This window comes from Penaeus chinensis, chromosome 39 (assembly GCF_019202785.1).
Source record: "Penaeus chinensis breed Huanghai No. 1 chromosome 39, ASM1920278v2, whole genome shotgun sequence".
In the NCBI taxonomy this organism is placed as follows: Eukaryota; Metazoa; Arthropoda; class Malacostraca; order Decapoda; family Penaeidae; genus Penaeus; species Penaeus chinensis.
In genome coordinates this window covers 2,754,268-2,769,267 of record NC_061857.1, presented here as the reverse complement: position 1 = coordinate 2,769,267, position 15,000 = coordinate 2,754,268, and the positions used below count along the sequence as shown (strand labels likewise).

At 41.2% G+C, this 15,000-nt stretch overlaps 1 protein-coding gene across 2 annotated transcripts in view; it reads left to right on the top strand.

Moving 5' to 3' along the window:
* The window catches only part of LOC125046385 (cytosol aminopeptidase-like), a 19,099-nt gene extending 13,393 nt beyond the window's left edge, over positions 1–5,706 (top strand). The window contains exons 5-11 of one of the 2 annotated variants that reach the window (XM_047644125.1): positions 639–735; positions 867–1,047; positions 1,181–1,327; positions 1,863–2,054; positions 2,464–2,613; positions 3,021–3,100; positions 5,258–5,706. In XM_047644125.1, coding sequence (XP_047500081.1) covers positions 639–735; positions 867–1,047; positions 1,181–1,327; positions 1,863–2,054; positions 2,464–2,613; positions 3,021–3,100; positions 5,258–5,416 — 1,006 coding nt within the window. In that variant the 3' untranslated portion in view covers positions 5,417–5,706. Of the gene's footprint in view, positions 1–638; positions 736–866; positions 1,048–1,180; positions 1,328–1,862; positions 2,055–2,463; positions 2,614–3,020; positions 3,101–3,776; positions 3,857–5,257 lie in introns of both variants that reach the window. The other variant, XM_047644124.1, reaches the window with a different exon arrangement.
* The last annotated feature ends 9,294 nt before the right edge of the window (positions 5,707–15,000 follow it).

Sequence of the window (15,000 nt, the reverse complement as noted above, 5' to 3'; positions counted from 1 at the left end):
TATATATGTATATATGATATATATATATATATACATAATATATATATATATACATATATATATAATATATATATATACATAATATATATATATATATATATATATATATATATATATATATATATATACATAACACACACACACACACACACACACACACACACACACACACACACACACACACACACACACACACTCACACTCACACTCACACTCACACTCACACTCACACACACACACACACACACACACACACACACACACACACACACACACACACACACACACACACACACACACACTCACACTCACACTCACACTCACACTCACACACACACACACACACACACACACACACACACACACACACACTCACACTCACACTCACACTCACACTCACACTCACACACACACACACACACACACACACACACACACACTCACACTCACACTCACACTCACACTCACACTCACACTCACACACACACTCACTCTCACACACTCACTCTCACACACTCACTCTCACACACTCACTCTCACACACTCACTCTCACACACTCACTCTCACACACTCACTCTCACACACACAGAGAGATATACAGAGAACTACCACATAATATTCTGTAACTTTATTGCAGCTGGATAAGAGGTGCAGTCCTTGCTGAGGGCCAAAATGTTGCTAGGAGGCTGATGGAGACGCCAGCAAACATTCTCACCCCCACAAACTTTGCACAGGTCTGTTCCGTTGTGGCATCAGTTAAGACATTAAAAGGATAGCACAGAGGGCTTGAAAAGTTGTGGCCAATATAAACAGGATTGACTCATGCAAAAAAAATGCAATTCTGAAGAAGGCATTTTCATTCTAGGAGGCAGTCAACAGCCTGGAGGGCCTTGGAGTAGAGGTGCTGGTACGCGGCTATGAGTGGGCCAAGGAGCGAAACATGAATGCTTTCCTCTCAGTCACACGGGGTTCAGTAGAACCTCCAGTCTTCCTGGAGCTGACCTACCGTGGTGCAGACTACACAGAGAAACCACTAGCTATCGTCGGTGGGTGTCACCTCAAAGACAAATGACTGTATGAAAAATTTAATGACGTGATTAAGAACCAGATGAGTTTTGAAAGATTTATGCTGTAGTTGTTGATTAGATTCTTATTTCGGTGCAACATTTTCTCCTTTAGGCAAAGGTGTAACATTTGATACTGGAGGAATATCTCTAAAGCCGTCAGCAAACATGGACAAAATGCGAGCTGATATGGGAGGAGCTGCATGTACTATTGGCTCCTTACTGGTGGCTGCCTCTCTGCGGCTCCCAATCAACATAAAAGGTGAGGGAAAATCAGATTCTGTTGGACCAAGCAATCATTTTAATTCAGAAGTCAAAACATGTAAACACATACACCATATACCAAATACGGGGTCTCTTAATTGTCTTGAGTGTTGTTGGCAAAGATCTATCATCAGCAAAGGACTATCCAGTTTATCAGTCTTTATTCTAAATATTTCTTTCCAAATATATTTTCTCAATTACACATCACCATTTGCATAATCACTCTTCCAGCATTCCATAACCTTTACTTCCATTGGTTACTTTCAGACATGTTTACTATAATTGTATTCCTTTAGTAACTCTGACAGGTTTTGACCTACATATGAATTGTAATGTAATGTAATTAACTGAACAATGTTATTTACACAAAAGTCATAGTCATTACAGCTGACAAATTGTAATTCTCTAGCTAGACATTTTATTACTTATTAACAATTGTATCATATCATTTACAAAACAAATTTTATGATTTGTTGATATTAAGGCATGAAATGGCAAGTGTCTTATGCATCTCATGTACACTTTCATTGCAGGGTTTATTCCTCTTTGTGAGAACATGCCAGGAGGCTCTGCCACAAAGCCTGGAGATGTTGTTGTCGCCTCAAATGGGAAGTCCATCCAGATTGACAACACGGATGCAGAGGGACGACTGATTCTTGCAGATGCTCTTCACTATGCATCACAGCACAAGCCACGGGCGATGATTGACATGGCAACACTAACAGGTGAGGATTCCTGCTCTGCCAGCTGCCTGATGTGCAACAAGCTGTAGAATGCTAACAGAATAGTTTTTCATACTTTTAAAAATGTGGGGATTTACTGAAATCATGAAAGAAAAGCACTATATGAGAGTAAGAAAGTGAAGATAAGATATATATATATATATATATATATATATATATATATATATATATATATATATATATATATTATATATATATATATATATATATTAATATATATATATATATATATATTAATATATATATATATATATATATATATATATATATATATATATATATATATATATATATATATATATATATATATATATATATATATATATATATTTATTAATATATTCAAGTTTGGGCATGGAATGAGATAGCAAGAACACCAACTGTTTTGCAGGTGCAATGGCAGTTGCCCTGGGTGCAGGAGCTACCGGTGTGTTCAGCAACAGCAGTATTCTCTGGCAACTGATGCACAGGGCAGGTGCTACCTCAGGAGACCGCGTGTGGCGGATGCCCTTGTGGAAGCACTACTCCAGCCAAGTCACAGGTGAGGACTCTTGGGCACTTTGATTTTCTGTTTTCTTTCAGTCATCCACAGTAATTTCAAATTGGTGTTTTGATTGTGATGCCCTTGGTTTTTTTTTGTTAATGATAACTACCTGATGAAATGTTATTCATAGTCACATCAAGTCATAGAAGAGTTTTACTGTGATATAATTTCCAAACTTACATCTTTTTTAGCAGATAGCAGTGTTTAATCACAGAAAAGGGTAAAATACCAAGTAAAGTTATTAGTATCTCCACATGTATTAGACATGCTTGCACATTGGCCTGCACTACTCCTGAGCATTTTTTTTTTATAGCCTCTAGTTTCTTTACTCCAAAAGACTGACATGATGTGAAATAAAATTATGAAATGAACTCTTTAAATCACCAAGTCATGTCTCCAAATAGATTGTCACTTGGCTGACATAAACAACCAGGCTAAAGACAAGCCAGCTGGAGGCTCTTGCTCTGCTGCTGCATTCCTCAAGGTACTGTCTCAGATCTAGCAGTGAGAATGTATGTAGAACCAGGAGTCAGTCAGAAAAAAACAAAGGAGGACATTAGGGAAGAGAAAGAGTATTAGATGTATGATAAAAGGTAATGGTTTTCAGTTACAGTAAACAATCCGTAACAAATAAATGAAACCATTGTAATGTGCAATACGTGAATAGAAGTTTCAGGCTATTGCTCTGAATATGAAAGACAATTTTCTGTTTTCTTTTTCTTTTGTTTCCCTCTCATTGATGGATAACTGTAAACTTGTCCACTCCGTACAGCCAGCCTATTTAATGCAAGTTGAGAGTGGCTATTGAGGGCCCCCCATTTCCCTTCACCCTGCTACCCCAAGCCTGTCAAAGCCAGAGTTGTGAGCTGCATATGAACATTAAACACTCACTTCACCTTTAGTTTGGTGCACATTCTTGAAACTGCTTGCAAAATACCTGAAACATTTGCTCTCAATTTTTGATGTATGGTGCTGAAATATTCATAAACATCTGCCAACACACAGGGTATAAGACTGTATCTTTTTATCTCTAGTGCATGGCAGTGTGTATATCCTAAACCTCTCCAGCACACCGAACATTGACTATTTTTAAAATCAAGGGTAGTTTTGAGGAAGCATTTATTTTGACTATGTGATTTTTTTTTTTCACCACTATTCAGACTTTGGCTTGGCTGATGTCCATAACCTTGGCAAGTACTCAAGGGATGGGGGCTCTTGCACAGCGGCAGCATTTCTGCAGGTGAGAACTAGTGGCTATCTCTTGAGAATGGATGTAAGAGACCAGATTCAATGGGGAAATTCTAGAATTCAAAATCTTAAATTGATGGATTTCTGTCAACCCCCCCACCCGTTGCTATTTATTAAGAATACCGTAATTAATTCTAAATTGATACTTTGTACTTACAGGATGAATATTAACTATTTGGTAGCAAAACTTGGCTTTTATTAGATTTGGGTCATGATACATTTCAATACACAAAAATGAAGATAAGGAAGAAATTAATTTAGCCGCCATTTTACCAAGAAATCCAAAGGAACTGCAGCCCTCTTTTGGCTTCCAGGAGATTATGTCCCGTCAATTTCATTTTCTGAGCCATCATTTTTTTCATGCACTAAACAAATACTGTTTCATTTATTTGTTTTATATAGAAATATCCAAATTAGATCAAAGTTACAAAAGTTACAATCAGTTTGTAATTCTTAAATGAAGAATTCAATTCTGGTTAATATGAGAGATGCTTGGTCATTAGCAGCTTTTATCACAATTATTTTTCATACCCTTCCATCAGTGTTGGATTCGATGTAGTTTGACATTTTTTTACAGTCATCTTATGTCAACTATGTGAATTTGTCTAAATCGTTTTTGGACCCGAAAAGGTATTGTGTTCACGTGATTCACTGTCAAGACCAGCATCAAGGTCAATCTTTCTCTTGTATTTGTACAGCCAATTAAATTTAAAGCATTTATTTTCTGCCTGCATATTAGATGCAGCAGGAACCCATTCGGTTGAGGAACATTATGTGCCCTATATATTTTTTATTTCTTAAGGAGATCAATGAGATTCTCTGTTTTGATTCTTCTCATCCACCACAATTACTCTCCCATATTTGAGTTTCTCAGTTTCATTTTCAGTATTGCAGGCCTTGTCCTCACTGAAATCCTTCTGATGTACAACCAAATGTTTTACATCATTCAGGTTAAACTGAGTAATACAATTAATATGCACTGAAGAAAAAAAAATCTTAGTCCATAGTGAGAACACTCAATGGTTCATGCATGTTGTCTGCTGGTGAACAAGCATCTTATATTTGTCAACACCAAATTCTTATCAGTGGAAAATTTGCACAGGATGAATGGTTCTATATACATATCTCACATATTTAAAATTAGCATTTAGTATAAAATCAGCGCTTGCTTTATATAGAAAGGATCGTATAAGTGTAGATATATATATATAATATGAATATAAAAAGGTTTCTTATGATATTTTTGTTCAGTTTTATTATAACCCTTCTGCAATACCTGGCTATCATTTTTTTTTCTTTTATCTTGTTTCCTGAAAATTAATGAACCTCTAAGCATTTATATTTAGTTGTAACATATAGCAAGTTCAGCTTTAAATTTAATATTTATTTACAGGAGTTCGTGACATGCGACCACTGGATGCACCTTGACATTGCAGGAGTCATGGAAAACAAGGACGAAGTTCCATATCTCGGGAAAGGCATGAGTGGACGTCCCACAAGGACAGTGGCTCACTTTGCGGAGCTTTTAGCCCAGGGGGAAGGGGGTATATAAAGAAATCTAGCTTTCACATATCAGTACATGGAGCAGGTTTCAGAAAGTAATAAATGGGTTTATTAGTGCTGAACTGGTGATTCAGAAAGTAATAAAAAAAAATAGTAGTAGCAAAACACTTGTGTCCCTTGCAGCTGGATCGAGTTGATTGACTAGTCATGCACAAGACGGAGAACCAGATTAATTACAGTACTAATTGTATATTTGTACAGAAATGTTTGCAAAGCAAATTAAAAGATCCTTTTGTATACACAGGATATACAGAATGTTCAATAAAGACTTGTCTCTAATTCGTGATTATTAAATGTAACCTTCTTTAAATCAAAGGTACCATCCAAATCTTAATTTTCCTTTCTCCTTTTCCTGCAGGAAATTACACACCAGAAATCATTAAATTTTTTTATTGTTTTGATGACTTTTGTATTGATGTATTTTGAATCATTTAGGTAGAAGTATTTAGATTACAAATTTTAAAAAATCATTTGAGACCATTCTTGTGTAATACTGTATGTATATTATAGTCTAAGATGGTTTAAAAAAGAGAATAAATAAAAACAACACTGTTTGCCAGAGAGACTACACCTGGCACTTCTCAAGAGTGTTCACTTTGTGCATACCATAATATTGCATAAAGGTTAACTTTTGGTCCTGAAGAATTTTTTATGGTTACTAAAACCTTCCTAGAATTTGTAAGGGGGATTTGACCCCACTGAATTACCCCTCATTTATTTACTTGTTTATTTTTTATTCTTTATTATTTTTTTATTTATCTATCCTTTTAGTGGATGCTGCACTGCACTCACTTGTGATTCTGCAACATCTTTGAATTTACAAATGTTGAAACCATTCTTATGTAGTTTTGAGAGTATTTCAAAGTTTGGGAAATGGATGGGTGCTTCATGCTCAGGGTAATGTGAAGCGATGATGTGCTAGCCTAGATAGTGTTGAGTGCTTTGCATGTCTCTTGCTTGCAGCTGCCACTGCTGGCTAGCTTTGTGCAAAAGGGAGCAGCTGTGCATAAGCTTCCCCTGCCAATTCCTAGCCTTTCCATCATCAAGACTTCTGCAGTGACTCCTCATGGCCACCCAAGGAAATTAAGTACCTCGCAGTCCTCGGCTGAACTGTGGAGGCTCAGGCCATAAAGGTATGGGAGTCATGGCCCAGCAGTGTGTGGACATACCCTGGCTTTATACTAACTCCTAAGAGAACCCAACTGGCAGAGAATTATATAGATGTTGGTACTGGGAGGGGGGACAAAAAACCTACACCCAGGAATTAAGGTAGGCTGTAAGTCTCACTGGGTTGGCAACTGCTGGGACTCAGACTGGGAGCTGGGGTTACTCGTCCAATTGGCATCCCATTGGTCACCAACCTGGCATGAGGCCTGTGGGGTAAAGCCCACAGGACCCCCACAGGTGGATTATATGACCTCCAGCCTGCCAGTCCTCGCTATATGGGACAACATCAGGGGGTGGTAGAGGTGGGATGTCAGGATGGGAGCCTAGAACTTATGCTCTTCGTAACAGGATGATCAGTTGCAACTGCTGTTGAGGGAACTGAAGCAGCTGAGATGAGGTGGCTGCTCTCTCGGAGGTGAGAAGACATGTTAGCGGCATGATCAGTGTGGATGATGGCTACACTTACCACTAGTCGGGCCACAGGGATGATCACCAACTTCAGGAGTAGCCATAGCCATCTTCAGTAGACTTCAGCCCTTAGTAACAGAGGCCAGGATTTCTGGCTCTAGTACCAGAACTCTGACCCGCATCATTAGACATGGTAATGTGGCCAAGGAAATTGACCACATCCCCATAAGCATTCAGAGGATCTTCCAGAACTTCAGGGTATATATGGTACTGATCATAGATTTGTCCACTTCAAACTCCCCGTTGCTCCATTGATCACCCTACGGTGTTTCGTGTGGTCAGGTTGAGGGAGGCGGAGTGTGCTTGGGGGGGTTTGCTAAGGCTATCACTGATTGTTTTGCAGCACTTGGAGACATTACAGACCCTACGGTACTGTGGGACACCTTCATTTAAATTGGATATGGGATTGTGTCGAGATTCCTTTGCCAGACCCACACATCAATGAGGATCCACCTTACCTAACTAAAGTTAGAGGGGCAATTTTCAAGCTGAAGAGTGGTAAAGGAGTGAGTATCTGTGGCATCCCAGCTGAACTGTTAAAGGTTGGAAGGGGTAAGGGGAGTGATGGGACTGCAGCAATCACCGAGGCATTACACTGCTCAGTATACCAAGTAAGATTCTCGTTCACATCCTTCTGAGATATATCAGAGGCACCAGAGGCTGGAATAATCTGCATTCACTACAGTTAAGTCCACAGTAGACTGTATCCTGGTATTTTGAGTCATTGTAGGGCACCATCATGAGTTCAGGCATGGGTTGCTTGCCCCTTATATCGACCTCCAGAAGGCATTCAATAAGGTGTGATGTCTAGCTTCTTCCATGTTAGTTCAGGAGGGAGGCAAGGCTGTGTTCTTGCACCAACACTTTTCAATACTTGCTTGGACTGATACTGAGCAGAACTACTTTCCTAAGTCATTGTGGAGTAACTCTCAAGAAAACAATACAATTGGCATCAAAGGCAACATTGGTCAGGGGATGATAGACAATCATTTAAATTTCTTTACGTGACTTACATTTATCTTTACCATCGTAAGAATAAGTATGATTATTTTTAGCCTGAGCCAAAGCAATACATTTGAATTTGTATATATCTATTTTTTTTTATAGCCAGCAAGTGATCCCAAGAATAAAGCTCCATAACTGCTTTTGTCTTCCAGGTAAATGATATTATATGATAATTATATGATAATAATGGTAATGGAAATAACAGTTAGGTTATAACATGATAATAGTAATCATGATAATTATTATTATTATTATTATTATTATTACTATTATTGTTTCCATTATAACTATAGTAATAGAAATAATAAGTACAAATATTTTTTTTCCAGAACCAGTTTGCATCTTCAAACCCATGAACTTTGGTATCAAGAGAGTCCTATCATCATCTGGTAACGAAATATAGCAGTGATAGTCTGCGTAATTAATAAATAAGCACACTATACTGTACTGCGTGTATTCTTATCATTGCCACTATATGAATAATAACTTTAACAATAATGAAATATCATAGTAGGAATGTGGAAATCACCCAAATGCAGTAAAAATAGTTTTAGGACAATTGAGTTATAACCCATAATTCTTGCATGTGATCTCCCCCCCCCCAATCCCTTGCCCGTTGTTGTCGTGGGGGGGGCTTAGGAGGCGGAGACTGGGACCCAATGCTGGGGAACTCCCAACCTTGGGACTCAGCCCTCGACTCAACAAATTTTGCATGGTCTTTTTTTTCCCCCTCCTACTTTTTCCTTTCTGTCCCTTCACCAACCCCTTCTACTATCCACTTCCTAAAGTGTGAGAGCCGTGCTGAAAAGCTGACTTTGTGCCAGTCCTGAACGGCCTGAGGGAGCCATGGGCACGGTATTCCCCTGCTTTAGTTGTCTAGCCCTTACCCCTCAAGCGACCCTGAGGGGTGGACCGTTTCTCTCCCCAACATGCTCCAGGCTTACCATGGCCAACAATGAATAACCATTAACCATTAACCATACCATTATTAGAGGCAATTGCCTCTTCATCAAATAGCTCCACCAATTCAAACTCGCCCGATTCCCTGACCCCAGGCTCTCCTTTGACCACGGCTCTGAACACTACAACTAATACCCCCTCCTCAATGCCGACTAGTACAGTATCCACCCTAATCAATACCCCAGGAGACATTTCTACTCCCAACATGCTCAACTTCAACATCTATACCCCCACAACATTCTTCATCAACTACCCTATCCTCCGTTATTACTACCTTACAACCTTATTGTCCACCTCCCCATAACACTACCTCCCTCAACACTACTCCCTCTTCCACATGCCCCCGTCCTTCTACTACCCCCATCTCTACAAAATTCTTAAATAATCTATTTAGCCCAGCCAAATGGGACCGATTTTCGTGATCCCTCCCACAACTTCTCACACTTTCTGCTTTGACAACCTGTTTTCATTCCTCAAATGCATATACATCCTTCACTTGATCTAACCCCTATACATTACCTTACCCAACCTTAACCCATTTACTTGTCAATTCCTTTGCCCAACTTTGACAACTAATCACTAACTCAACCACCCTTCACTACCATTTACTATAGTGCTACATGACGTTAGATGTCTAGCACATTTATTTTGCTTTTAACCATTAACCATTAACCATTGCATGTGATCTGGCATTGGGTGTAACCCATGCAGATCTCAATTGGGATTATACTCTTATCATTTCTGTGCCACAGGGCGCTCTGTTTGTGAAAGACCTGGTTTAGTTCAAGCGGTACGACACTTTGACCTGATGGATTTTCGTACGCCTGACAGTTCCGATGCTCCCTCCACAAGACTTGAAATAATTGCAAGCATTTGGCGCCGCAGATAAAGCCATATAGGCCATTTTCGTAGCATCCCGAAACCCCCAACACTGATATATTGTTTCAAGTTGTATCACGGTCCCCACAAAACACGATGTTATCGTTATCTTTATTCATTTCACATAAAGTACGTCAATAGTAAACGCTAAAGTACTTAATGTGCAGGTAAGATATTCAATTGCAAACAAGACTGTGGAACCTTCAAATATAATGGAAAAAGTACCTGACTCCTTTGCAACTTATTGTTTATACACACCACTCTCTGTTTCGTAAAGCTGTTGAAAGTTTAAATGTATTTCTCAGATTCTGTCCAAATATTTTTTCCTTATTATATATATCGTTCTCCATATGAAAAGTGGAAATTACATAAGGTTTTGCATCTTATTGTATTCCCGCGAGTGAGCTCCGTGTCTAAATCAGACAAATGGGTAATTCCAATGATCACGGACATTTACTTGACTGATTGGGTGAATTTTATCAACAAATCAAGACATGCAGCATTTTCCCTGATATTTTTGAACCTGCAAGGTTATATCATAGAGGTACAGAATGATTTACGATGCAATTCGTAATTAATGAAAATATAAATCACTACCTGAGACTGACTGAAATATATCAGAAAAATATAGCGCTCTGATTGGTTGATAAACGTGCTGCTTAAGATGGAAACCTTCTGGCGGGAAAGAATCATATCACGTTTTCCCGCGCAGTTTAGTCTTGACGGGAGAATAGCAGTCGTTTTCTTCAAAAAAGTTAATGGCGACCAATTATTCCAAAATTACATATAACTTGATTTTATGTGTTACACAGAGGCTTCGTGATATAACGTGTGAGTAGCATTTCTCTCCCCCCCCCCCCCCCCCCGACGAGCAAACTATCAAGTCAAAACGGTAAATTAGAAATGGTATCAAAAGGGAAAGGCTACAGACTAATTTATCATACATTTATTTATTTGTGTTTCATTTTATTGTTATAATCATTATATAACATAAAATTTCATAGAATCATTTAACTTTTAACGTGTAGCTAGCTGTATGGAGTATAGTAGGGATCCTTCGGTAACGCCTACTATACTTGACGTTAAGAATAAAGCTCCCAGCCTGATCCCCCCCAATCCTTTGCCCGTTGTTGTCGTGGGGGGGGCTTAGGAGACGAAGACTGAGACCCAATGATGGGGAACTCCTCAACCTTGGGACTCAGCCATCGACTCAACTAATTTTGCATGGTCTTTTTTCTCACTCATACTTTTCGTTTCAGTTTCTTCACCAATCCCTTCTACTATCCACATCCTAAGGTGTGAGAGCCGTGCTGAAAGGATGAAAGGCTGACTTTATGTCAGTCCTGAACGGCCTGAGGGAACCATGGGCACGGTATTCCCCTGCCATACCTCGCCCTTACCCCTCAAAGGGACCCTGAGGGGTGGACTATTTTTTCCCCACCATACTCCAGGCTTATCATGGCCAATAATGAAGACGTAACCCCACTCTTAGGGGCAAGGAGGCTTGCCCCTACATCAAATAGCCCCAATCCCGGCTCTCGTTTGACCACGGCTCCGAACACTGCAACAACTACCCCATCATCAATGCATACTAGTACAGTATCAACCCTAATCAACAACCAATCCCCAGGAGACATTTCTACTCTCCCAACATGCTCAACTTCAACACCTTTACTCCCACAACCTTCTTCATCAACCACCCCATCTCCCCTTATTACTACCTTACAACCTTATTGCCCACCTCCCCGTAACACTACCCCCCTCAACACAACTCCCTCCTCCACACGTCCCCGCACTTCTACTACCCCCATCTCTACAAGAATCCTAAATACTCTATTTAGCCCAGCCAAATGGGACCGATTTTTCGTGATCCCTCCCACAGCTCCCTACTCTCAAAACACCCTCCTCTTCCCGCAATGCCTCCAAAAACAAGTAGGCAAAGTCTCTTTCCGTAGCCGACCCGACCACTCCCGTCTCGTCACAGTAACAACTGAAAACCAAGCTAAAGCATTAACAAAACTAACTGATCTATGTGGTAATCCCATCCCTACAGAACCTCATCCAACCCTCAATACTTGCACCGGAACTGTCTCTATCTCTCCAACAGATTGCCCAATCTATGACAAAGAATGGTCAGATTGTGGAGAGGACTTACTCGCCTGTCTCACAGACTATGATGCAACGTATGTACAATGCTACTCCATTCCTCCCAGAGGAAATCGTAAGAAATCCATTAACATTGCCAAAATTACTTTCCGTAGACATGACCTTCCCTTTAATGTTTACATAGGTGGGGAATCCCTACCTGTCCGACCATACCAACCTTCTCCTCGTCAGTGCCAAAATTGTTGGCGTTTAGGACACCCAGCCAAACACTGTAATTCCGCAGCCAGATGCCCGCTATGTGCCAAATCTGGCCATACTCGATCAAACTGCTCTGCACAATCACGCACATGTGCAAACTGTGGCGGCCCCCATAATGTATTTTATAGAGGCTGCCCCACCTACAAATTTGAGTCTGAGGTAGCAACTCTCAGATTCAGACTTGGACTCACTCTACGTGAAGCCAGACAGGAGGCTCGTCGACGAGGTTTTTCTCTTACCCCCTACTCTAGTAATGTCGCTCACTCTGCCACTCCCTCTACTCCCCTAGCTCGTACACCCTCTCCTAAACCTAACCCCCCTCCATCTAACTTCCCCTCTTCTACCTCCTACCTTCCCCAGTCAAATTCTTTTGCCATCCTAAATCCAGACACTCCAATCTCTACCCAGTCAAATTCTTTTGCCATCCTAAATCCAGACACTCTAATCTCTACTACAGCCCCACCACCTTCCCCTCTCCCTCCTCGCACTACCCGCAGCAGACAGAATAAACGTTCCACCCCTTCTTCCCCTACCCCACAATCACCTCCACCTTCCTTTGCCCCTATTCTTCAGACACCAGACTTCTCTTCCCCCCCTCACAAGAAAACCTTTATCTCACAAAACTCCCCAACCAACTCCACTACAGAAACTCTTGAAGATATCCAGAACTACATAATCGAGTCCCAAACTAATACTCATCCACCTTCAAATTCTACAACTCCCGCTCCCTCCACACTCAAAGTGACTGCCGATATCCATCCTCCTCCTACTCATATTCTCCCTACACCCAATCCTCCTACCCCATCCCAACAAAACCCATTCCCCCCGACTCCAGTCCCACCTATATCAACCCTCCCACCATCCCCTCTATCCCTTCCACTCCCTCCTGGATACACACGTGAAACCCTCATGTCACAAGTACCCTCTTCCCCAGACCCTCTACCTCCCGACACCCCTCCTGATACAACACCACCTCCCCAACCTCATTCTTTATCCCACCCTCTAGCACCTTCCCCTTCAAATTCTCCAACACGCACTGCAATTTTTGACAGTAAATCAACGAAAGTAGAACTATCCTTCATTGGAACATTCGCGGTTTCCGAATGTTCCTCTTTCAGTCCCACATATTCTATTGTCATGCCCACGTCCTCCCTACATAGACATCCCAACTTATCAGACATCCTTACAGAATCTCACACTTTCTGCTTTGACAACCTGTTTTCCTTCCTCAAACGCATATATATCCTTCACTTGATCTAACCCCTTTACATTAACTCATCTGACCCTAACCCATTCACTCACCAATTCCTTAACCCAGCTTTAACAACTAATCACTAACCTAACCACCCTTCACAAACATTAACTATAGTGCTACATGACCTTAGATGTCTAGCACAATTATTTTGCTTTTAACCATTAACCATTAACCATCCCAGCCTGATTGGGTAGGTGATGACGCCACTCTCGCCCTTGAACTGTTGAGGGGCGTGGTCATCCCTCTCTGAAAGGGGAAAGGGGATCAATGGGACTACCATGGCATTACACTGCTCAGTATACCAGGCAAGGTTTTCGCCCACATCCTTCTGAAACGGATCAGTGACCACCTACTAAGGCACCAGAGACCGGAGTTGTCTGGATTCACTCCCGGCAAGTCCACAATAGACCATATCAGAATCATTGTGGAATGCCGTCGTGAGTTCGGAGGAAGAAGAATGTCGGCAGTCACTTTGAATATAGCCGGAATCAGGGAAGAGAAATTGGAGGATGGATGAGAGAGAGGAACTGTCTCATGGGTCATGCTTAGGAAGTTTCTATTGGCATCAAGGGTTTCTAGATGGGAGCTGGGCGGGGAGGTTTGGGAAACAAAGTTTTTTATTATAAGGAGGTAAGGAGAAGATGGGCATCTGAGGGATTGTGGATATAGGTGTAGGATGAGATGTGATAGGAGAAGAGCGGGTGGAACGTTTGGATTGTCTGGTGCGATAGGTAAGACGAGGAATGGGAGGGACATAGTGGCAGTTGTGGATATTGGAGTATCTGGATTTAGAATGGGGAAAAAAAATGACTGGGAGATGAGGGAAGCTGGGGAGTAGGAGGAAGTTGTACTGAGGAAGATGTAGAGACTACTTGGGTAGAGGGGATAGGAGTGGAGTGAAGGATGGTATTGCAGTAGGGAGTGATTGAAAAACCCTGTCGGCGTGCTTCTTGTCTGGCCTTTCGTAGAGTGAGGCTAAGTTTGTATCTGAGAACTGCTACCTCAGACTCAAACTTGTAGGTTGGGCAACCCCTTTAAAGTACATTATGGAAGCCACTGCAATTGCCACATGTACGTAATTGTGCTGGGCAATTTGAACGGTCATGATAATATTGGGCACATAGATGGGCAGAGCGCTGTGGAGCGAGTGTACTTTGCAGGGTGGCCAAAATGCCAACATTAATGACATTGACGAGGTGGGGGTTGATATGGTCTGACAGGGCAAGATACTCCTCCTGTATAGACCTTATAAGGAAGTCGTCTTCACAGTCTGACCAATCATATAGTGGGTAATCAGCCGGGGAGATGGCAACAGTTCCAGTATATATTAAGGGGAGTGGGGATGGGCAGGAATAGGTTGGCCAGTGAGGTCTACCAGGGTAGACATTGCATGGGCTTCGGACTCAGATGTAACTGTAACAAGACGTGAACGGTCGGGGTGACTGCAGAGGGAAACTTTGCCTACTTGTTTTAGG